Genomic DNA, 22,096 nt, shown 5'->3' with positions numbered 1-22,096 from the left:
AAAATGCCTAATTATTGGGAAATATTTTTTGTCTCTAAATCCTTTAGTTTATTTAATTTGTTTTTTATTGAATAACTAAAATACTAAAAAGTTTTAATAAATAACCAACATAAACTACAATAATAATATCACCAATGACGGTGACCTCCGGTGCCACATCTCGGGGGCCTTCTAGTCCTGTGCCCTCTACCAACTTGTTCATCCTCATCACTCGAAGAATTTGCGGATTGAGAATAAGGAATAGGTGTGATCTGATGATCTACTGGTCGCGAAGACGAAAACTGATGCGTAGACCCCAAATGAACTGGGTCTTCCGAATTCATATTCGGATTAAACTAGGGGTATGGGGTGTACGGATCTGCATCAACGAGATTATAATTATACTCACAGTTATAAATAGTATTAAAAATAAAATCAAAGGTACTAAACATACCAGATGGATGCCCGTGCGATCTAGGATCTGTATAATTATCGAATGCCGGATAATATGCACGAGAAGAAGTTTCTGCCTCGCCAGCGTACATCTGAGTCTGTGACTGAGGCATTTGAGACAGTGGTATCTGAGTCTGAGTCTGAGGGTGAGTCTGAGTATAAGGCATCTCAGATTGAGGCCTATCTGAAGGTCCGTGTCGAGACTCTAAGACATTAAGACATGTTCTGAGAGTCGGTAAATACGAACGATAGCCATCCCGGGGCATGTCTCCGCCATCAACAGAAACAATCAACGATCGAAGATGCTGAATCTGAAATAAGTAATAAGAAATATTTTATTTTTAGAAGACATACATTAATAAAAATTATAAAATACACAAAATTTTATAATAAATAAATTTGAATACGTACCACTGTATCCATTGAAATCTGACCTCCAACCTGAAATCCTGTACGATCAGATGGGGTAATCGGTGATATGAAACGACGTGTGTGCAGTTCATACCACTCAAAATAACCATCTTCTGTAGTCTGACTGTCACTGGCATATGGATAATCAATAGTATAATTGAGCCTATTATCCCAAGCGGTAACATGCGAAACATGTGTAAGACTCCAGTCTCGGTTGGTAGCACCTGTACGGTAAGCATTGACGTGCATCCGGAAATCTGTCTCAGTATTTTCAGGAGGTTCAGGTATGGGTTGTACCATCCCGAACTGACGTACTACTCTGTCTGGTCGATGCATCTCCACAATTGCGTAGCATATAAGGGGGACTCTCGATACGCATATACCTGAACATATGATATCCGAATCACCACCTACAGCCTGATACTCCTGATCATCCATATCATATGGCATCCATATAAACTGATCTGGGAGCATCTGATCCAACATCATCCTAAAAATACGAAGAACATGTGCACCAGTCTCAATGAAGCTGACATGGTTGGTCCACCTGTGATATATTATTATATATTAAACTAAAGATAATAATAAAGATAATAATACGAAGAACATGTGCACCAGTCTGAATGAAGCTGACATGGTTGTCGATGAAATGTAAAATCCACAATAGCTGTGACAGGCAGTTTACGAGCACCTTTCAAAGCACCATTGATGGACTCGGACAAGTTGGTCGTCAACTGACCGCGTCGAGACCCTCCATCATGTGCTAAAGTCCACTTTTCTCGATCCATGTTCATCAAGTATCTGTGTGCATTGGGATTTTCCTCCCCAATCTTGTCCAAATACCGGTTCAGCTTCCAAACCTGAGATTGTTTTCCAGCAGCGTAACAAAAATCTTTCACCACAATGCTCTTAAACTTGGCGTTGACATTTGAACAAACATGCCTCAAACAAAATCGATGGGTGATGCGAGGGGGCCTAAACTCGGGCATTGAATCGATGGCACTTAAAATACCGGTTCCTCGATCCGAAATTATACAAATACCATCTGATATGCCCGAAAGTAAATGTTTGTCAATGCATTTGAAAAACCACTTCCATGCACTTGCGGTCTCTTCATCAACAATTGCATACGCAAGTGGTAAAACTTGTTGATTCGCATCCAAACACACAACAAGCAACATCTTATGTTTGTACTTAGTGTACAAATAAGTTCCATCGACGCTGATCACCCGACTACAGTATTTGAAACCATCAATACACGGCTTGAAGGCCCAGAAGACGTATTTGATTATGAATTTCGATGGATGATTTGTCGCGTGATGTTCCCACTCAACAGATGTGCCTGGATTCCTTTGTTGCAGTGCTTTCATAAATTTTGGCAACTTCTAGACCGAACTCTCCCATGTTCCATATACATTTTCTCTGCATCGCTTCAAAGTGTACCATGCCTTCATGTAGGATATCTCATATCCTATTTGCGCGGTCACAATCTCTCTTGCCTTTGAAATCTCACAAACTGGATTTTCACGAACACTTTTCAATAGAATTGCGGCGCAATAATTGATGTTCAAGTTGCCATGATTATTTGTCATCCCTTGCATACCGCAACTATGATCGCCATCGTAGATCCCAATTCTAAATTTTCCTCTATCCCCAATTCTTGATGCCCTTAGCCTCCATCTGCAAGGTCTTGCTTCAGTGTCGTGTTTGCAAATAACCTTCCAAGTTCTTTTTGTACTTTCGATAACTTTAAACTCTCTTCTGGCAAATCGAATGGAGTGGTCTCTAACGGCTGAAATGACCCTTGCTTTACTATCAAAAATCATCCCCTTTTCGAGAGTACCTTTGCTGCTATCATAAAATTTTGACCACATACCCGACGGAACATCAATGGAATCGGCTGGGATTTCAGGAAATGACAGAGAGTAGAACGAAGGTGGATCATAAAACTGAGTAGGAGGTTCTGCAAATGATGGATTGCTGACATGAACATGGGAAGTTGATGGAATTTCTGGCTGCGATATTGTTTGTACAACGTCATCAACGGCTTCGATATTCTCATCATTGTTCTCTTCACCACTATCATCATCGTCTCCATGGTCGGAGGGTTCAGAGTCGCTTCGAACATTTGGCCCATGTGCGTCTCCGAAAGGATCATCGTCATCATTATTATCACAATGACGAGTTTCATTAGGAAGATCAAAATTTTCATGAGCATTTCTCATGCCACTTGATTCCCCAATATGTACCCCAAGATTTTGATAAGAATGCCTCGATGGCCCCGCTTCAAAGACCATATTAGAAAACCCTTGTGTAACCGCAACTAACTCATGGTAAAGTTCAATTTAAACGACAAAATTGAAGTTTCAATTCATTTTGATATTTTGCTATATAGATATTGATTATTATCCCCATCCATAAACTTTTTTTGCCATATTTATTAATTTAACTTTATATTTTTATGTAATATGGTTTTATATTTATCTTATCTCAGTTAATGTTGAAGTTTGACGAATCTTCTTCTTTACCACTCATAACAGACCTCAGTAAATTTACTGGAAATCCATGATGCCATGAAATCTCAAAAATTTATCAGGAGCAACTTTACTTTTATGGGTAAATTACAAACACCCCCTGAGGTATGGCCAAATTACAAAAACAACCCTCTTGTTTGGATAATTACAACCACCCCCTCAACTCGTCAAATTTAGTGGAATCTTCGAGATTATATGGAATATTATCACTTTTGTACCCGTTTTATCCCATTCAAACTCTACATTATGAAGCAAGATGACCATAATATGTAATTTTTAGCTTGTATATATCAGTTTGTGGTGCATCAGAAACTGTATGTTTTACACAAAAAGAGTACAAACTAGAGCACATTTCACGGAATCTAGATGACTATGTTGAATTTGGCACCATAAAGGTGGAGGTCTAAGAAAAACTCATAGTTTAGGGGGGTAGATGTAATTATCCAAACAAGAGGGGTTTTTTGTAATTTGACCATACCTCAGGGGGTGTTTGTAATTTACCCTTACTTTTACTAATAAGATAAGAACCAAATATTTTTCAAATAATTAAATAATATTTCCATCAAATTAATATTAAGTAAAAATGACAATTTTGGTGGGAAAAAATACGTAAATTTGGGGCGAAAAAGTCTGGATACTTAACAGATTTATTAAACTAGATTATATTAAATATAGTAAAACAATAAAATTAATTAATTAAATAAATGACAATAATAATTTATAACTATCAAATGAGCGAAAAAAATTTCATAGGGTTTAGCAGGAGCAACCTTACCTTTATTAATAAGAAAGCAACTTTACTTTCATTAATAAGATAAGAACCAAATGTTTTTCTAAACAATTAAATAATTTTGCCATCAAATTAATATTAAGTAAAATGACAATTTTAGTGAGAAAATATTACTTTTATTAATAAGATAAGAACCAAATGTTTATCTAAACAATTAAATAATTTTTCCATAAAATTAATATTAAGTAAAATATTAATTTTAGTGAGAAAAGATATGTAAATTTGGAGCCATAAAGTATAGATACTTAACGGATTTATTGAACTTGATTATAATAAATATAATAAAATAATAAAATTATTTAATTAAATAAATGACAATTATAATTTATAACTAACATTTGATGAGCAGGAAAAATTTCATAGCGTTTAGCATGAGCAACCTTTATTTTATTAATAAGATATTAAATGAAAATAAGTAATAAGAATAAATAATTAAATAAATAAATGAAAATTATAACTATCAAATAAGCGGGAAATTTTTTCTAGGGTTTAGCAGGAGCAACCTTACTTTTATTAATAAGATAATTGTCATTTATTTGTTTAATTATTTGATTATTTTTATTATTTTATTTCATTTAATCTTATTAATAAAGTAATGTTGCTAAATGTAAGGTTGCTTGTAAACTCTAGGAAATTTTTCCTGCTCATTTAATAGTTATAATTGTCATTTATTTGTTTAATTATTTGATTATTTTTATTATTTTATTTCATTTATTCTTATTAATAAAGCAATGTTGCTCCTGGTCAATCGTAGGAAATTTTTTCCGTTCATTTGATAGTTATAATTATCATTTATTTATTTAATTAATTTTATTATTTTATTTTATTTAATATAATCAAATTTAGTAAAAGTAAGGTTGTTCCGTCTAAACCATAGGAAATTTTTCCTGCTCATTTAATAGTTATAATTGCCATTTATTTTTTTAATTATTTAATTATTTTTGTTATTTTATTTTATTTAGTCTTATTAATAAAGCAATGTTGCTCCTGCTAAACCCTATAATTTTTTTTCCGCTCATTTGATAGTTATAATTGTCATTTATTTATTTAATTAATTTTACTATTTTATTTTATTTAATATAATCAAGTTTAGTAAATCCGTTAAGTATCCAGATCTTTTGACCCCAAATATATCTACGTATCTTTTCCCACAAAAAAATGTCATTTTACTTATTATTAATTTTATGAGAAAATTATTTAGTTGTTTAGAAAAATATTTAGTTGTTATCTTATTAATAAAAGTAAAGTTGCTTTTGATAAACTTTTAAGAGTTAATGACATCGTTGATTTACTGAGTCCTGTTATGGGTGATAAAGAAGAAAATTCACCAAACTTCTACATTAACTGAGATAAGATAAATATACAACCATATTACATTAAAAACATAAAATTAAATTAATAAATATGCAAAAAAAAGTTTATGGAAGGGAGATTATCATCAGTATAGCAAAGCATCAAAATGAATTGAAAATTCAATTTTGTCTTTTAAATTGAACTTTACTTTGTATTAATTTTACTTCAATCTCGTGCATCGCACCGGCCAAAAATCTAGTATTTTTTTAAAACGAAAATGCTTCATTCTTTTTAATCTTCATTATTGAATATCCTGCCAGGCCCAAGACAAGAGAAAGCCCAAGACAGATAGGCCTTGAGTAAAAGAAAGAAATTAGATTAACAGTGTTCTTCGGTGTTCCTTGAAATAGCAACTATTTAATGACTTTAATATTTTGATAATTTGGCTCTTTCCATTTTTCTTTAATGAAATCTAGGGTTGTGAATAGGGGTGAAAGTCGGATGGATCGGGTCGCAATTAGCATTTTCGGAAAATTTCCAAAAAAAATCGGAAGTACAAAATCAATTCCAATTCCAATCCCAAAATTTTCGGAATCTAAAAATTCATTCCAATTCCAAAAGTCCCGGAAATTTCGGAAATCACATAAGCTTTAAAATTTCAAAACTTAGCCGAAAGTTTATAAAATTTTTAATTTTTCTCAAAAATAAGAACATCCACGTCGATAAAAGTAAAACTAATAACTCCTAAATTTCAGTTCAAAAAAATAAATAAACATTAAACACAACATAATATCCAATAAAACTTCTAACAACAATTCATTTTGTCAAAATCATAAAACAAAACTTATAGGTGTATTTTTTGGAAAATAAGTATTATACAATATATATTGTTTATAAGTATATTTTTCGGAAAAAAAAAATCGAAATTTTTCGGAATTAAATCGGATCAGAAATCGGAAATTCCAAATTTATTTTATATAATTCCAATTCCAATCCAAAAAAAATCGGAAAAATCCGGAAATCGGAATTTCGGAAGTCGGAATGAAAAAAATTGTTCCAAAATCGGAACTTTTTGGAACGGAACCGGCGGAAATTAGAAATTCCGTTCCAACTTGCACCCCTAGGTGTGAACGAGCCGAGCCTGCCTCTTTTGCAGGCTCGGACTCAAGCTCGAGTTTATTTTGTCGAAATCGACCTTGAGTTCGTCGAGTTCCTTCTTTTTTGGCTCGAGCTCGAGCTCGAGCCCAAGCTCATTCTGTTTTTTTTTTTTCTTTAATATTTTTTTAAATATTATTTTATTATTATTAAAAAAATTAAAAAATTACAAAATAAACAATAAATTGGCCGAGGCAGTCCAAAACCGGCCGAGCCAGTCCAAAACCTTTACGATTTTAGTTTAAAGGTTTGAAAAATCGGTTTTTTTGCCTGTGAGGCGGTTTGAGGCGGTCCGAGGCGGTCAAACCTTTAAGGCGGGTCAAACTTCGGTGGCAAAAATCGGCAAAAAATTCGGTTTTTTTTTATTTTTTTTTATTTTTTATAAATCAAAATAAAAGTTGAGATTTTAATAAAAAAAAAAATGAGTATATGCTTTATTTTGTTTATGTTAATTATTGTCGTTAAAGAACTAATGATGTATGCCAAGAATGTATGTAAATTCAAAAAAATGCCTTTTTATTTATATTTTATAAGAATATTTATGTATTTTGATATTATTATTATTACACTTTTATTATGTTATTAGAATATATACATGATGGAGATATAACTATATTTAAATATTTTTTATCTATGTTTTGAGTATTTATAAATAATATCTACAAATATATTATATTAAATTTTAAAACTCGATTTATTTCCGATTTATCACCGCCTCACCGATTAATCGTGAGTCGGTCCCTGACCGCCTCCGACCCGATTTACCGCTTTTTACAACCTTGATATATATATATATATATATATATATATATATATATATATATATATATATATATATATATATATATATATATATATAAGGCTCGCGAGCCGGCTTGTGAGCTCACGAACAACTAAAAATTGGATCAAACTCGGCTCGGTAGAAAGCTCGAGTTCGAGCTCGAAAAACTCGAGTCCGAGTTCGAGTTTTTTCTGAGCCGGCTCATCGAACTCACGAGTCAGCTCGACTCGTTTACCACCCCTAATGACATCCCTAAAAAGATATACGGTAATTCATTCTGTTTATTTGGTTTTATTTTAATTGATTAGAGAAAACATTTCGGGATTGGTAAAATGTATTTTAATAACATTTATTTATGGTAAAAAGTTTTTTCCTTGAATATTAATATAAAACTAACTATATCTCAACAAATATTAGAGAAGTTATACTAGAGTTCTCAGCGCAATTAAAATCAAGGTCGGTTTTCATTTTATGCTAATAAGAAACATCAAATAAAGTTAGAAGATTGTGCAATTGAATCAAATTTCAAATTTTTAGAATGGACAATCGTGTTCTTAACTGCAAGATTCTTTCTGGTTCGGTAACATGGTCTTCATTCCATAGATGACCTATGTATCATCGAACTCTGACTTGCCAATTAAATTTCAGAGACAACAGTTCTCGTTGATTGTTTCATTTGCAATCACAATTAAAAAAAAAAGGTCAAGAACAAACTATTATGCGTGTTGGTTTATATATTTTCCTAGATGTGTTTTCAACCATAGTTATTGCGTTGTCTAGAGTTGTGAGTAGAAGTGACATTAAGTTATTCATCAAATAGAAATTGAGTGAATTGTCCAATGTTACAAGGAATACTTGACGAATAAACAAAGAGAATAAAAATAAATATAACTTGAGAAAGGGGAAGGTTTATAAATGAAAATTGTACTGAAAACAAATAATTTGAAGAAAAATATAAATAATAAGGTTAAGAAAAAAGAAAAAAAAAAGACTAACTAAATAATAAAACGATATTCATATTACTATGCTCTTGAGAATATAATTAGTATTGCTCCTCTGTGATGTATGGGATAACATTGTAAAAAAAAATAAAAAAAAATTTAAATACATGACAATAACTATTGTAATATGAAAAATTATGCTCACTTTGTAATTGTTCAAGAGTTGGCTAGTGATCAAGTTTTGTTTGTTTAATATTATTAGTTTATAATACAAATATGAGCAATATAATATCAAAAATTTTAAAAATAATATAGGATACCGTTTTTTCCTTATGATCATGGATATGACTTTAGGTCGATGAATGCTATTAATAAGAAAAGATAATTAAACAAAAAATCGTCTGCTGATTGTGGATTAGGATTCCATAACCATTTGCTATTCGATTTTCTGTGAAAGATATAAAGTCAAAGATTTCATTACAGAATAACTAGAGAAAAATAGTTTAAAAGATAGAAGATTGAAATTGAAAGGATCCCTCTATGAATTTTGAACTTTTAATACAATATTATTTAATTTCAAAAATAAAATAAAAAATAATTACAAAGATGCAATTAAAGTTTTCTAAGAGCATCTTCCAACGTTATCACTATTTTTTCACCAAATCCTATTTTTGGTGATAAAAAAGTGGGTTTATCTCCCACCCTTAGCACACCATTATACAATTTCACTACTTTTGGTAAAGAAATAGTGTTTTTGGTCTCCCACCAATTCCATCATATTTTACACCAAATAATAAAATAATAATATTTCACTATTTTCCTATTTATAGAGAATAACATTTGGTTTGGTCTCCCATGATATTTCACCAAATATATCATAAAAGTATAAATTTAATGTTAATCAATTTTACTCTATTTTAATTCAAAAAAAATATTGATTATTGATACGATTATAAGTAATAATTTTATTAATTATATAATCTTAAAATTATGATGAATTTCAAAAAACTATTGAAACATGAATGAAAATCAACGTAAATTATTATACATATAATAAAACAACACATAAACAATAATTTCATAACTTAATGCATACAAATATTACAACAAAATTAATAAAAATAATTTCATAACTTAATGCATAACTAAGTAGTTTATCTGTATTTTATTTATATAGTTGTCTTGTAATTTATTATGTTACATTATAATGTTATGTTTTTTGTTGTTTTCTGATAATAAATATATTTATTGCTTAAACATATAACTTATTAGAGCCAAACATATTTATATTTATTTAATAATAATAATAATAATAATAATAATAATAATAATAATAATAATAATAATAATAATAATAATAAAAAATAATGTATTTATCTTTTGAACACTATTTTACTAAGTTAACACTAATACATTTTTCAATAAAAATGTTTATAAATTGGTAATCACATGAAATTAGTTAATATAATAATTTTATATGCCAATTATAAAATGGTGTTAATTACACCAAATCCTATTTTAATTTCTATATTTGATAGAAAAAATAGGTTTTGGTGGAAAAAATGGTAAAATGGTGGAAGGGTGGAAGATGCAAATTTCTTCACCAAAAAAATTGGTGAAAATATAGGATTTGGTAGTATGGTGATATAGGTTTTGACCACATTGAGAGATTAAAACTAAATCATCATAATTTTAGGTGTAATGGTGATTTAGTGATTTAAGTTGGGAGGTTAAAAACACCTAAATTAGGTGTAAAAAATAGAAAATGGTGAAGGGTGGAAGATGCCCTAAGGTTGCCTTACATATAAAATGCATACCAAATATTAGCAGTCTAGCAAAGTTGCACCAATGTTGCATCAAATGATATGATAAACGCTATTTTAATATTTTTCAGTAATGTTTGATGATAATATTGCATGTTAATTAATAAACAAATTCACCTTTAAAGGCAAAAAATGCTGGCACGAAGCATTAAGAGAGATGGATTGAAGTAGCGTATATATAGATTTATAAAATGAAATGCTATTTGCGGTCACAAAATTGCTATTCGCGGTTTATAACAAAACCCCCCAAAACTTTTAAAAATATCTAAAAACCCCCCAAAACTGCAAATAGCAAAAAAAAAAAAAAAAAAATTCGAAAATTCGAAATCAAGCTTGACGAAGGGTTGGGCTTCGATTTTTCGATGTAATTTTGACTCTTTTATGTGTAATATGCATTGGGTAGATCGATTACGGAACCAATTTCATGTTAAAAAGCCCTACAAATCGATTTGTAAGGCTTTTTTTTTTCGCAAAAAAATGGTCGAACGCCCAAGATGGGCGCCCAAGGCGTGTACGAACGCCCATTCCGGGCGTTCGTACACGCCTTGGGCGCCCATCTCGAACATTTACAAAAAAAAAAAAAAAAAAAATTTTTGCACTGGTCGCCCAACTTGGGCGTGCACTGCATGAATGGGCGCCCAAGTTGGGCTTTTACGCGTTTTGGGGGGGGGGGGGGGGGGGGGGGGGGGTTGGATTTTATTGAGACGTTTTGGGGTTTTAGAAAAATAAAGTATTTTTTTGGGGGGTTTTCTTATAAATTGCAAATAGCAATTTTCAAACCGCAAAAAACAATTCCCTTTATAAAACCGCTTATGCTTATGAATAGTTTAAAAATAGGGGTAATGGCAAATAGGCCCATGACAAGGGCACTTAATTAAAAGAGGGACATTCAACTTTTTTGTCTTTCAAATAAATCCAGCCCATTCAAACTTATTTGCAAATAAGGAAAATCCTTTTATATATACCAAAATTACCCCCATTTCATTGAAACCCAATTCAACTCCAATTTCATGATTTACACCCCAATTTAGCCCAATTTCATCAATTAACCAATTTTAACCCTAATTTCAATTTTGACCCGCCACCACCGGAGACCGCCGGTCTCCGGCGTTGACCTTTTTTTTTTTTTTTTTTCTAATTTTGTTTTTTCTTAAAAAAATATTTTAATTAATATTACTGTCTTGGCTGCTAAATTACTGTCTCCGGCAGTTATTTAACTGTCGGAGACAGTAATTTAACTGTTAATTGACTTTTTTTTTTCTTCAAAAATATTTTAATTAATATTACTGTATTCGTTGCTAAATTACTGTCTCCAGCAGTTATTTAACTGTTGGAGACAGTAATTTAACTGTTAATTGACTTTTTTATTCTTAAAAAAAATATTTTTAATTAATATTACTATATTCGTTGCTAAATTACTGTCTCCAGCAGTTATTTAACAGTCGGAGACAGTAATTTAACTGTTAATTGACTTTTTTTTTTTTTATAAATTTTTTTTCTTAAAAAAAATATTTTAATTAATATTACTGCCTTGGATGCTAAATTACTGTCTCCAACAGTAATTTAACTGTCTTAGACAATAATATTAATAATAATACTGTTCGTGAAAATAATATTCATAATATTACTGTCCCAAACAGTAATATTACTGTCTGAGACAGTAATTTAGTAGCCAAAACAGTAATATTAATTAAAATATTTTTTTTTTCTGAGAAAAAAAAAATTCAAAAAAAAAAAAAAAGTCAACGTCGGAGACCGGCGGTCAACGGTGGTTGACCGGCCGGAAAAAAATTTCAGGAAAAAAAAAAGATTTCAAAAAAAAAAAACAAAAAAAAAAATCAACGCCGGAAACTAGCCGGAAAAAAAATTATTTTCTGAAAATAAAAAGTTTTGGGGGTTAATGTGATATATTTGTTTAAATCCGGGGTCAATGTGTAATATTAAGGAAGTTAGAGCATAATGGGTGGAATTGATAAGAATTATATTATTGAGGGTATTTTAGACTAAAGACATGGGGATGTGTTTAATTGAGAGACTATTTTTTTTGTGTACCAAAATGCATTTAATTCCCATGTGATGAGCCTTTTTGCCATTCACCCTTAAAAATATAGATTATGTGCACAACTACTTGTTTAATTTAATTAAATTAAGGGCGAATGGCAAAAAAGCCAATCACATGGGACTTAAATGCATTTTGGTCCACAAAAAAAACAGTCTCTCAATTAAACCCATCCCTATGTCTTTAGTCTAAAATACCCTCCATAATATAATTCTTATCAATTCCACCCATTATGTTCTTACTTCCTTAATATTACACATTGACCCCGGATTTAAACAAATATATCACATTAACCCCCTAAAATTATTTTTTTTCAGAAAATAATTTTTTTTCTGAAATGTTTTTTTTTTCCGGTCAGATTCCGGCGTTGACTTTTTTTTTTGTTTTCTTTTTTTTTGAAAACTTTTTTTTACCTGAAATTTTTTTCCGGCCGGTCAACCACCGGTCTCCGGCGTTGACTTTTTTTTTTTTTGAATTTTTTTTTACTTAGAAAAAAAATATTTTAATTAATATTACTGTCTTGACTACTAAATTACTGTCTCAGACAATAATATTACTATTTGGGACAGTAATATTATGAATATTATTTTCTCGAACAGTAATATTGTTAATATTATTGTCTAAGACAGTTAAATTACTGTTGGCGACAGTAATTTAGCAGCCATGGCAGTAATATTAATTAAAATATTTTTTTTAAAAAAATATTAAAAAAAGAAGAAGTCAATTAACTGTTAAATTACTGTCTCCGACAGTTAAATAACAGCTGGAGACAGTAATTTAGCAACGAATACAGTAATATTAATTAAAAATATTTTTTTTAAGAATAAAAAGTCAATTAACAGTTAAATTACTGTCTCCGACAGTTAAATAACTGCTGGAGACAGTAATTTAGCAACGAATACAGTAATATTAATTAAAATATTTTTGAAGAAAAAAAAAGTCAATTAATAGTTAAATTACTGTCTCCGACAGTTAAATAACTGCCGGAGACAGTAATTTAGCAGCCAAGACAGTAATAGTAATTAAAATATTTTTTTTAAGAAAAAACATAATTATAAAAAACAAAAAAAAAAAAAGAAGTCAACGCCGGAGACTCGGCGGTCAACGGCAGTTGACCGGCCGGAAAAAAATTTCAGGAAAAAAAAAAGTTTTTCAAAAAATAAAATAAAAATAAAAATAAAAAAGTCAACGCCGGTCAACGGCGGCGGCCGGCGGTCTCCGGTGGTGGCGGGTCAAAATTGGGGTCAAAATTGAAATTATGGTTAAAATTGGTTAATTGATGAAATTGAGCTAAATTGGGGTGTAAAACATGAAATTGGAGTTGAATTGAGTTTTAATGAATTGGGGGTAATTTTTGTATATATAAATGGATTTTTCTTATTTGCAAATAAGTTTGAATGAGCTGGATTTATTTGAAAAACAAAAAAGTTGAATGTCCCTCTTTTAATTAAGTGCCCTTGTCATGGGCCTATTTGCCATTATGATAAAAAGAGTAAACAAGAACTATAAAAATAAAAATAAAAAATAAAAAATTCGAATTTGGAACCGCTCCTTGAGAATTAGTAAGCGGCTTTTCAAAAGAACTATAAATTAACCAAAGAATCTCTCTCTTCACCTTTTCTCCCCCAAATTGAAAATTCAATTCCATTTTAGGCATTTCCTCTCGTTTCTAGGGTTTCATTTTCCATTTTTCAACTTCCAAAATCATATCAACCAAAATTCCCCTCCGATTTCAAGCTCCAATGTCAGCGTCTACAGTTTCCATCACCGGGAATCAAGGGCCCACCACTCGCCGCCGAGCCGTCGAGAAGAATCCCCAAGACGGCGGTTCAGATTTCGCCGCCGCCGCCGTCACGGAGTCCGAAAATAAACACGGCAGACTCAGCGCCAGCGAAGCGGCCGCCGCAATTTTGAGGGATGCGAGGAAAAACCCCCCGGCGCCGCCGACGATCCAGTCGAAAAAGTCCGGATCGTCCAGAAAATCAACGAAGCCACGTTGGCTGACCGTGGTCAGCATCATCACCAAGAATCTAGCGTTGGCGGTGGTTTTATTGGGGTTTGTGCAGATGATTCGATGGATGGTTATGAACTCAGGCCACGACGTTGACAATCTCTCTGTAATTTCTGGGGATTTCGACGGGAAGTTTTCGGAAGTGGAGAAGTTCGTCAAAACCACGGTGAAGGCAATGCAGGTTCAGGTGAACGCAATGGACCAGAAACTCGGGGATGAGATTAGTTCCGTGAGGAAGGAGTTCGACGAGAAAATCGAAACAAAGGGGAAGGAAACCGACTTGAAGTTGAAGGCTTTGGACGTAAGGAGCGATGCATTCGAGAAGTTCATGGATGGGCTTTCGAGCAAGAGTCTGCTTTCCAAGGAAGAGTTTGCGGAATTCTATGAAGAATTCAAGAAGGCTGGTAAAAGTGACGGTGGCGAGGTTAGTTTAGATGAGATAAGGGATTTTGCAAGGCAGATTGTCGAAAAGGAAATCGAGAGGCACAGTGCCGATGGATTGGGGATGGCAGATTATGCGCTGGTATCGAGTGGGGCGAGGGTGGTGAGGCATTCGGAGCCACATGATGGTACGAGTGTGAGTGGAAGTTGGCTCAGAAATCGAAACAAGATTAGTTTCGCAGCGGAGAAGATGATAATGCCAAGCTTTGGGGAGCCAGGGCAATGCTTTCCTCTTAAAGGGAGAAGTGGGTTTGTTGTGATCAAGCTCAGGACTGCCATTGTGCCGGAAGCTGTGACTCTCGAACATGTTGCTAAGGTAAATGCTCTCGAATCTTTTATTTCTGATATTATTATTTTTATTTTTGTGTTCTTGGATAAGTGATTCTTATTAGGGGTTAGATTGATATGTTTTGTGTACTGTGCTTTGTCTCTAGTAAGTATATTTATTGTGTTATCGAAGTGAATTGTAATGTGAGAAGGGCATATTGCATGGGTTCGACTCTCTGGTTTTATTAGATTGCGTCTCAGTATGGCTTCAGCTTCTGTGGGTCAATTCTTCCTTTTCATCTTATGATTTTGCTCTGTACTTTTGCGTCTGATTATACATGGCTTTTACAGTAGAACCTCGATAAATTAATAACCTCTATTAAATAATAGTTTCGCTTGGTTCCGACTCGGTGAAAACGTGTTAAATTATTAACTCGATAATTTAATAATTCGCTAAATTAATAGAATTCCCCTAGTCCCGGCTGTATTAATTTATAGAGGTTTAACTGTACTTTTGATGCTTTTTATACATGTGTGTGCTCGAGGAAGGGAATGAAAAGGCAAATAAATACACAAATGAACGGCTAAAACAAAAGGAAAGATCAATGTTTTTCTTGTCTAATGTTTTATGATTATGAGTGCTTAAAAAAAGGCGATGCAGCTTCAAGGGAAGGGGTAAGCCCCATGTGACCTGATCAATGGTCTGTCGTGCCATTAACAATTATTCGTTTGACCTTAGGGCGATCATTGCATTGTCAGTTGACGGTTAACCTCTTTACTTTACGTGCTATTGATTGAATGTTTAGATTAGTTAGTTATTTGTAGCAACTTTTTGCTTGTTGGGTTAATGGATTTAATTCTGCCTCGAAGAAGATTGGGCGACATGCGTACATAACTAATGGTAACCTCCATCAACTGTTTCTGTCTGCAGAGTACACTTTCGAGTAATTAGTTCCCTCTAAAGAAGTCGTAAACATAGAAAAAATGATAATATCTTTACTGCTTCCTATTATCTTCAACATGTGTCAGATAGCAATAAATGGCCAATTTTTTTCTCAGTAGTTCGCTTTGATCAAATGAACTTCTATTTGGGTCCGGCTGCTTATGTAGAATCTAAATCCATTTTTAAGATAACTTCCAAAACATAAACTCTCTTAGGTTTTTTAGAGTAGAAATGTAACTATTATATATTTTACCAATTATCAGAAGCATTTAGTAAGTGTTGGCTTTAGAGCCCATTTAGTTTCTCGGTAATTCGCATTTTCACGTTTCAGACCATTCTAGGTTCAAGAATTATATCTGTCAGTAGGTTTTGAAAAGAAAATCATTTGCTTTTGTGTGTGTTCTTATTTTTTTTTCCTTGCATGAAACGGCAGAAAGAATGGCCAATGCCAATGAAAATCCTTCTATCCAAATAGAGATGTATGCCAATGCCAACTTTAGTGACTAGTCCATTTAATTTACTTACCCCGACACTTCGAATAAGCATAGTTGTATTTTTCACCCAAGTAGATTCGAGTTACTTTCTTCAGCCATGTGTACATGTGTACATACATGTATTATATTCAATGTCATAGTGCTATAGAATACAAAGAGCCCACAAGAGATTATGTATTATTTGGTTTGTTCCTTTTGAATTCATAGTCTTGAATAACTTTCTTCGCAGCGTTAAGTAATTTTCGCTTTTCGTACATGTATAGATGGATGGTAATAATTTGATCTCCCATCCCTTTTTTTTGTAACTATCACTAAAAACATTACCATGTGTTGGAACAGAGCGTGGCGTATGATAGGTCAAGTGCTCCAAAACACTGCATAGTATCTGGATGGATGCAAGGACCAGATTCAGTCGATTTGGAAATCGGTATGAACAAGATGAAGCTCTTAACCGAGTTTACGTACGACCTTGACAAGACTAACGCACAGACGTTTAAAGTGGACCCGTCGGCTCAAAGCCTCGTCGACACTATTAGGTTTGATGTTACATCAAACCACGGCAGTCCTTCTCACATATGCATCTACCGCCTGAGGGTACATGGTCACGAACCAAAGCTCGAAATTCAATCTTGATGTCGTTTTTTTCTTCTTCTTTAGCTTGATTTTATTTTATTTGTAGTTCGTTTTGTATTCCTCTAGGACATATTGTTTCTTTATCTGTTGTCAACTTTGTAATGGCTGATGCAAACTACTATTGCCTCTGATTTGTGATTTGTATTCGAGAGGTTGATGTAAAAATGTTTATTCGAATATTCCGAAAAAAAATGTTGTGAGTTTGAAGTAAATTGAATATTGGTTGTATTGTGCTATATATATGTGAAGGTTATCTATGAATTAGATCCTGGCTAAAACTATTTGGATCTTGATTTTTATTTATGCATAAAATAATTGACATAATAAACCATAAATTGCATTAATGATAAAAATAAAATAAAAAATAAATAAAGTTTTTAATCTATTGAATGATTGATTGCACACAATAAAGAAATGAATAGATCCATGTTTTGGATTGTATCTGCAATGAATTTGAATTCTACAACTATCTTACACAAAATGATTATTCCCAAGCAATAATTAACAATTTCGAATAACTTGGATGTATTGGAAAAAGAAGGCCAAAGATCCATCGATCAAGAATCGGGATTCTTTTTCCAGCCGACGAGCATTGTGATGCATCGCTTGACGATGTAGAATTTGGATTTCTGCTCCTTGCACTTGCGCGTGAACTCCGAAGGGCGCTTTTGCGAGCAACTCCTAGAGAGAGAGGACGACTTTGACGAAGTGGAACAACTTCTCGATAGATTGAACGGATTCTTGGTCGAGCTCCTCTGCGAAGCGCTCCTCGATATCTTCGTAGACGAATTCGAATACCGGTTGATGCTGTTTTCGTCTTTCGGTATCTTCCACTTCTCATCCATGTAATACTCCATTGATGACTACTACTTCTTTCTTGATAGTGTGTGTGTGTGTGAGAGAGAGAGAGAGGGGGGGAGTGTGTGTGTGTGTGAGAGAGAGAGGGGGGAGTTTGTTAAAGAAGGTGGGACAAATATATATAAGTAAAAGAATGAAGGGACAAAATGGTGAATGGTGGGTGGTGTTGAGGACTGTTGTTTTAGCAGCATCACATGTGGATGTTTTGTGTAAAATCGTCAGACTTTATATTTTTATGCTGGATCTGGTTTTATTATAGGACCCCCAACATTTTTCTTTGATTGATGCTCATTAGTATATTATTTTAGTTTATTATTTATTTATTTTTTCTTGTAATTGCTGCTGCATGAATCATATGCTCAGTCAGCTCATCCTATTCAAATTTTCACACCATCCTAGATTTCTTCTCAATTCATTACTCATTTCTTTTATAACATAATTCTCACATTCTGTATGGAATTAGATGCTACATCTGGTTATTTACACTGAGTGAATTTGCGTAGATTTGATTAAAAAACCTACTCACTAAGCACACATACATATGGGTGTATGTGATTATGTATAGATCTACGGTTCAAATCCACTCAGTGTAAATAGCCAGGTGTAGCATCTAATATCTCGGGTTTATACTATGCTACACCGGGTGCAATATACTGAGTTGATCTTTATCATTCATAAGCACACAACCAGCCATACCCACACAATGGTGTGTGTAGATCAACACTAAAAATTCACCCAATGTAACCTTCACCGAGTGTAGCATAGAAATAACCCATTATGTGGTTCCGATCTGAATATTTTCGATTATGGAACAAAATTATTTTTGAAATCTTTTTTGCAATGAAATTGGGATGTATATTAAATTCAAGATTTTGATCCGATGTTAATTTCCAAAATATTTTTGGATCTGAAAAATTTCCGACTACAGAACAAGTCTTTACATTCCAATATTCGAAATTTTAAGAACGGAATTGGAATTAATTTTTGGCTTCCGAAAAATTTGAAAATTTCCAGAAAATACAAATCCCAATGCCATCTGCACAAGTTCCATCCCTAGTAATTACTATTTTGGTTTTCCTCTTACATTAGTTTCATATACGATACACCATCGCGTAAAATCTGCCCGAAAATCCAATCAACACCTACTTTTCTTACGCGGCGGTACATGGCGTAAAACCTCCACACGGATAATCCGGCTCGAATTTTCAGCCCCGAAAGTGAATTTGCACCTATCTTTCGGCGGCACCAAATTATTGTCGACGCGAAATTGGGAGAAACCCTTTCCTATATGAACGCGTCCATCCTTTGAGGTGCCAATTTGTACATCCCACTCGTTCCCCTTTGCATCACGCAGCACCATTTCCGGCTCTGTATGGACATTGTGCCTCTTGAACAATAGTCCCGGGATAAGCTGCAATTGTTTTCGAATTCATCAACATCACCTATTAACTTTTTTTTTTTTTTGTCACAATTAATTCTGAAAAAAGAAACTACAAAAAAATGTTTGGAAAAGCTTCGGGGCTCGTTTTCATTTCGTTTTTGGGGAAATAATTTGAGAATGAAAGTACTTTTTGTTAATATTTTAAGAGGAAACATAAGACGCTGTAGCAGCCAAGTCATGTCTGAAGTTATTGAAAAAATATATTTTTGAAGAAAGTATATTAATAATAAATTGACATTTCTTTGTTATTCAATGAAAAATAAATTAACGTCGCATACAGTCAAATCATATTTGAAGGAGAGACACTTTCGGAATTATTTTGGGGAAATAAGTTGACTTTTGGTCAAGCTTGTGGACTCACTATTGAAGAGAGATAATGCAAAGGATGTTTCAATAGCGAGTCCACAAGCTTGACCAAACAAATATACACGAGAACTTGTTCTAGTAAAACGGGGATGCAATAACCATAAAGTATTTCGTAATTTTACGCCAATGATCAAAACCATAAAATCTATAATTCTCTATTGATGAGATAGGAAACCACTCACCAAATTATATTGGCTCGGACGAGTGAGATGCGAGATAAAAAACGGACACTCGGAGCTATTGTCTGCACATTTAAGTGTCGATCCAAAATGCCATGGATTTTATATTATAAGAATGAAAAGAGTCGACCAGAAACGATTGCATGTAAAACTTAAAATTAAGGGTTTATTGCAATTAGCACCCTCGTGTTATATCAAATTACTAAAAAACCACCCCGTGTTATTTTATTGGCAAAATCCCCCCTATGATTCAAATTTTTTTAGCACGCAACCCCCTAATCATGGGTACTGATTGCAAAAAAATAAGAATCATAGGGGGGTTCGTGCCAATAAAATAACATGGGGTATTTTTAGTAATTCGATATAAAATAGGGGTAGTAATTGCAATTGAAATAAACTCGTTAAACGTTAGTAGTACCCAACGAAACCTCCGTTTCTCTGTTGCGCGGCGGGCGAGCACGTTTGCCCAAATTAGTCTGCTGCTTTGCGGCGTTTATCTCTTCTTCGGCGTCATTTTCTTCTTCGACTTTTACGCGTGTGATGGTGATGTCATGATTGGCAGCGAAAACATCCCTCTTGCATCCGTTAATACCGTATATTTTAACGAGAAACGAATAGCATTTGTCGTACTTGAAAACCAAGAATTCACCGAGGGTCAAGCGGTGATGGTTGACAAAGCTTGGCCATCCGTTCTTGAGGAAAAATTCTCCGTCTCGATTTTCATCCACGGAGACGTGCCATATTTTGCCACCTGTTGTATCTTTCAGTATGACCCTTTCTCGTATTGTTCTGCTGAAGTACGTGATGAAATCTGGCGGTATCATCTGTAAAATAGAAAGCATTAATACTTCATTTGGCTTCGAAATACGTGACACGAAAAAAAACGTAACTTTATCATAAAGGAGAGAGAGAATTGCATTTGCCCAAATAATATTCATTCTAATGAATTTCTTGATCAAGAGTTTGAACTTCCAATATATATATGTATATACTATAACAGCATTGAATACGATTGGATATATAATGTTGAACATCTTCTGAATTAAAACAAACGAAACGAGCATTTGGGGCCATATTTCCGATTGAGCAATAGGTGCGTTAACGAGTATACTTTTTAATACGATGATTCTTAAATGAGCATTGATCAAGTTCAAGAAAACGAACTCAACCCGAACGATGTAGATAATTTCAATGTACACCCGAAAACAAAACAATCAAATCGGAATTTGATTTCAATGTCAAAAAAATTTGAACCTTAAAGAAATCAAACACCATCAAGATAAATTGGGACCACCCAAACAATTCCTTTGCATCAGATCCAAATTGGGAAAGCAACTACATTCCATCAATTAAACAAAATTAAAAAAACTAATCACACTTTTTTTTTTAAATTAGCTAAAAACAGAGGGGTTTTTTTTTAATTATATTATATTTTATTGTATTTGATTTATTTTATCATATAAGCACAAAAACCCAGAGAGAAAATTGCACGAGTGAATAACCAGAGAGACAAATAAGATTGTAAAAAGACAGCCGCCTTTAGGGCAACCATGAGTTGAATAATAAATAATTACAAGCACCTATTTTTTTACATCAAATTGTAAAAAGAAAACTTACAAGTTGTTGAGAATGGAGGTCGGGAAGAAACACTTTGAAGAACTCAGCATCCTCACTAGAAACAATCTTCTTTCTACGCCCGCGTTTCCCCATCTCAATTTCTCTCTCTAACTCTCTGTGTGTTTTTTTTTTTTTTTTTTTGTTTTTTTGAGGGATTCTTGATTTTGTTTTTGTTTTTGGGGGTTGGGAATTTCGTGATTGAAGAAGGTGACTGCATCTATTTTCTCTCTCTACAATTAAGTAAGGAAGCCTGTATTTTAGGATTCGCCTTTTTGTATTTCTTTCCTATATTATGCTGACGTGTATATATTATCATGCATCAAAAGAAATAGTGGAATTGGATATAACTCTCAATTGCATCAATTTGTCCCCTTGTACTTTAGTTCGATATCACTTTACCCCTTCTACTCTCAATTCATCGATCTGCCCCCTTATACTTTTGCTCGATATCACTTTTTTTTTTTGATAAGTATTCGATATCACTTTACCCCCTTCTACTTTCAATTGCATCGACTTGCCCCCCTGTACTTGAAAAATTGTCTCAATGCGGCCCTCGCCGTTGGTTTTCAGACATTTGACCTTAAAACCGTTTGATCTAAGTCTGAAAATTACTAAAATGTCACCCCT

The 22,096-nt window shown here is 33.1% G+C and overlaps 5 protein-coding genes across 5 annotated transcripts; 1 reads left to right on the top strand and 4 right to left on the bottom strand.

Moving 5' to 3' along the window:
* Positions 1–1,123: 1,123 nt before the first annotated feature.
* LOC105969685 (uncharacterized) lies at positions 1,124–2,213 on the bottom strand. Its single transcript, XM_088815011.1, has 3 exons — positions 1,459–2,213; positions 1,268–1,390; positions 1,124–1,226 (listed from the first exon to the last, which is right to left on the bottom strand). Exons 1-3 carry the CDS (start codon positions 2,211–2,213, stop codon positions 1,124–1,126), a joined length of 981 nt encoding a protein of 326 aa, XP_088671137.1.
* A 15-nt stretch (positions 2,214–2,228) lies between these two features.
* Positions 2,229–3,166, bottom strand: LOC148772374 (uncharacterized). The gene has a single exon (XM_088814924.1). It carries the CDS (start codon positions 3,138–3,140, stop codon positions 2,229–2,231), a length of 912 nt encoding a protein of 303 aa, XP_088671050.1. The 5' UTR covers positions 3,141–3,166.
* Positions 3,167–13,773: 10,607 nt separating this feature from the next.
* Positions 13,774–17,220, top strand: LOC105969739 (SUN domain-containing protein 1). Its single transcript, XM_012994511.2, has 2 exons — positions 13,774–14,987; positions 16,715–17,220. Exons 1-2 carry the CDS (start codon positions 13,962–13,964, stop codon positions 17,006–17,008), a joined length of 1,320 nt encoding a protein of 439 aa, XP_012849965.1. The 5' UTR covers positions 13,774–13,961; the 3' UTR covers positions 17,009–17,220.
* A 146-nt stretch (positions 17,221–17,366) lies between these two features.
* Positions 17,367–17,951, bottom strand: LOC105969740 (small polypeptide DEVIL 15-like). Its single transcript, XM_012994512.2, has one exon. It carries the CDS (start codon positions 17,863–17,865, stop codon positions 17,566–17,568), a length of 300 nt encoding a protein of 99 aa, XP_012849966.1. The 5' UTR covers positions 17,866–17,951; the 3' UTR covers positions 17,367–17,565.
* A 785-nt stretch (positions 17,952–18,736) lies between these two features.
* LOC105969760 (putative B3 domain-containing protein At5g66980) lies at positions 18,737–21,773 on the bottom strand. The gene is made up of 4 exons (XM_088811402.1): positions 21,470–21,773; positions 20,271–20,676; positions 19,856–19,917; positions 18,737–19,277 (listed from the first exon to the last, which is right to left on the bottom strand). The coding sequence occupies exons 1-4, from the start codon at positions 21,560–21,562 to the stop codon at positions 19,002–19,004; spliced, it is 837 nt and encodes a 278-aa protein (XP_088667528.1). The 5' UTR covers positions 21,563–21,773; the 3' UTR covers positions 18,737–19,001.
* Between the last annotated feature and the right edge of the window lie 323 nt (positions 21,774–22,096).

This window comes from Erythranthe guttata, chromosome 2, assembly GCF_056151865.1.
Source record: "Erythranthe guttata isolate IM_541 chromosome 2, IM_541, whole genome shotgun sequence".
NCBI lineage: Eukaryota > Viridiplantae > Streptophyta > Magnoliopsida > Lamiales > Phrymaceae > Erythranthe > Erythranthe guttata.
The sequence above is the reverse complement of the archived record's forward strand: the minus strand, read 5'-3'. Positions and strand labels throughout refer to the sequence as shown.

Excerpts from the sequence above, each read along its gene's own strand:
- LOC105969760 (XM_088811402.1), bottom strand. The coding sequence starts at position 21,562 with ATGGGGAAACGCGGGCGTAGAAAGAAGATTGTTTCTAGTGAGGATGCT. Across the intron at positions 19,918-20,270 it reads AGAAACGGAGGTTTCGTTGG|ACAATAGCTCCGAGTGTCCG; the intron begins GTACTACTAACG and ends TTAAATGTGCAG. Across the intron at positions 19,278-19,855 it reads GTCCGAGCCAATATAATTTG|CTTATCCCGGGACTATTGTT; the intron begins GTGAGTGGTTTC and ends AAACAATTGCAG.
- LOC105969739 (XM_012994511.2), top strand. The coding sequence starts at position 13,962 with ATGTCAGCGTCTACAGTTTCCATCACCGGGAATCAAGGGCCCACCACT. Across the intron at positions 14,988-16,714 it reads CTCTCGAACATGTTGCTAAG|AGCGTGGCGTATGATAGGTC; the intron begins GTAAATGCTCTC and ends GTGTTGGAACAG.
- LOC148772374 (XM_088814924.1), bottom strand. The coding sequence starts at position 3,140 with ATGGTCTTTGAAGCGGGGCCATCGAGGCATTCTTATCAAAATCTTGGG.
- LOC105969740 (XM_012994512.2), bottom strand. The coding sequence starts at position 17,865 with ATGGAGTATTACATGGATGAGAAGTGGAAGATACCGAAAGACGAAAAC.
- LOC105969685 (XM_088815011.1), bottom strand. The coding sequence starts at position 2,213 with ATGAAAGCACTGCAACAAAGGAATCCAGGCACATCTGTTGAGTGGGAA. Across the intron at positions 1,391-1,458 it reads TGTCAGCTTCATTCAGACTG|GTGGACCAACCATGTCAGCT; the intron begins GTGCACATGTTC and ends AATATATCACAG. Across the intron at positions 1,227-1,267 it reads TATGATATGGATGATCAGGA|GTATATGCGTATCGAGAGTC; the intron begins GTATCAGGCTGT and ends TCATATGTTCAG.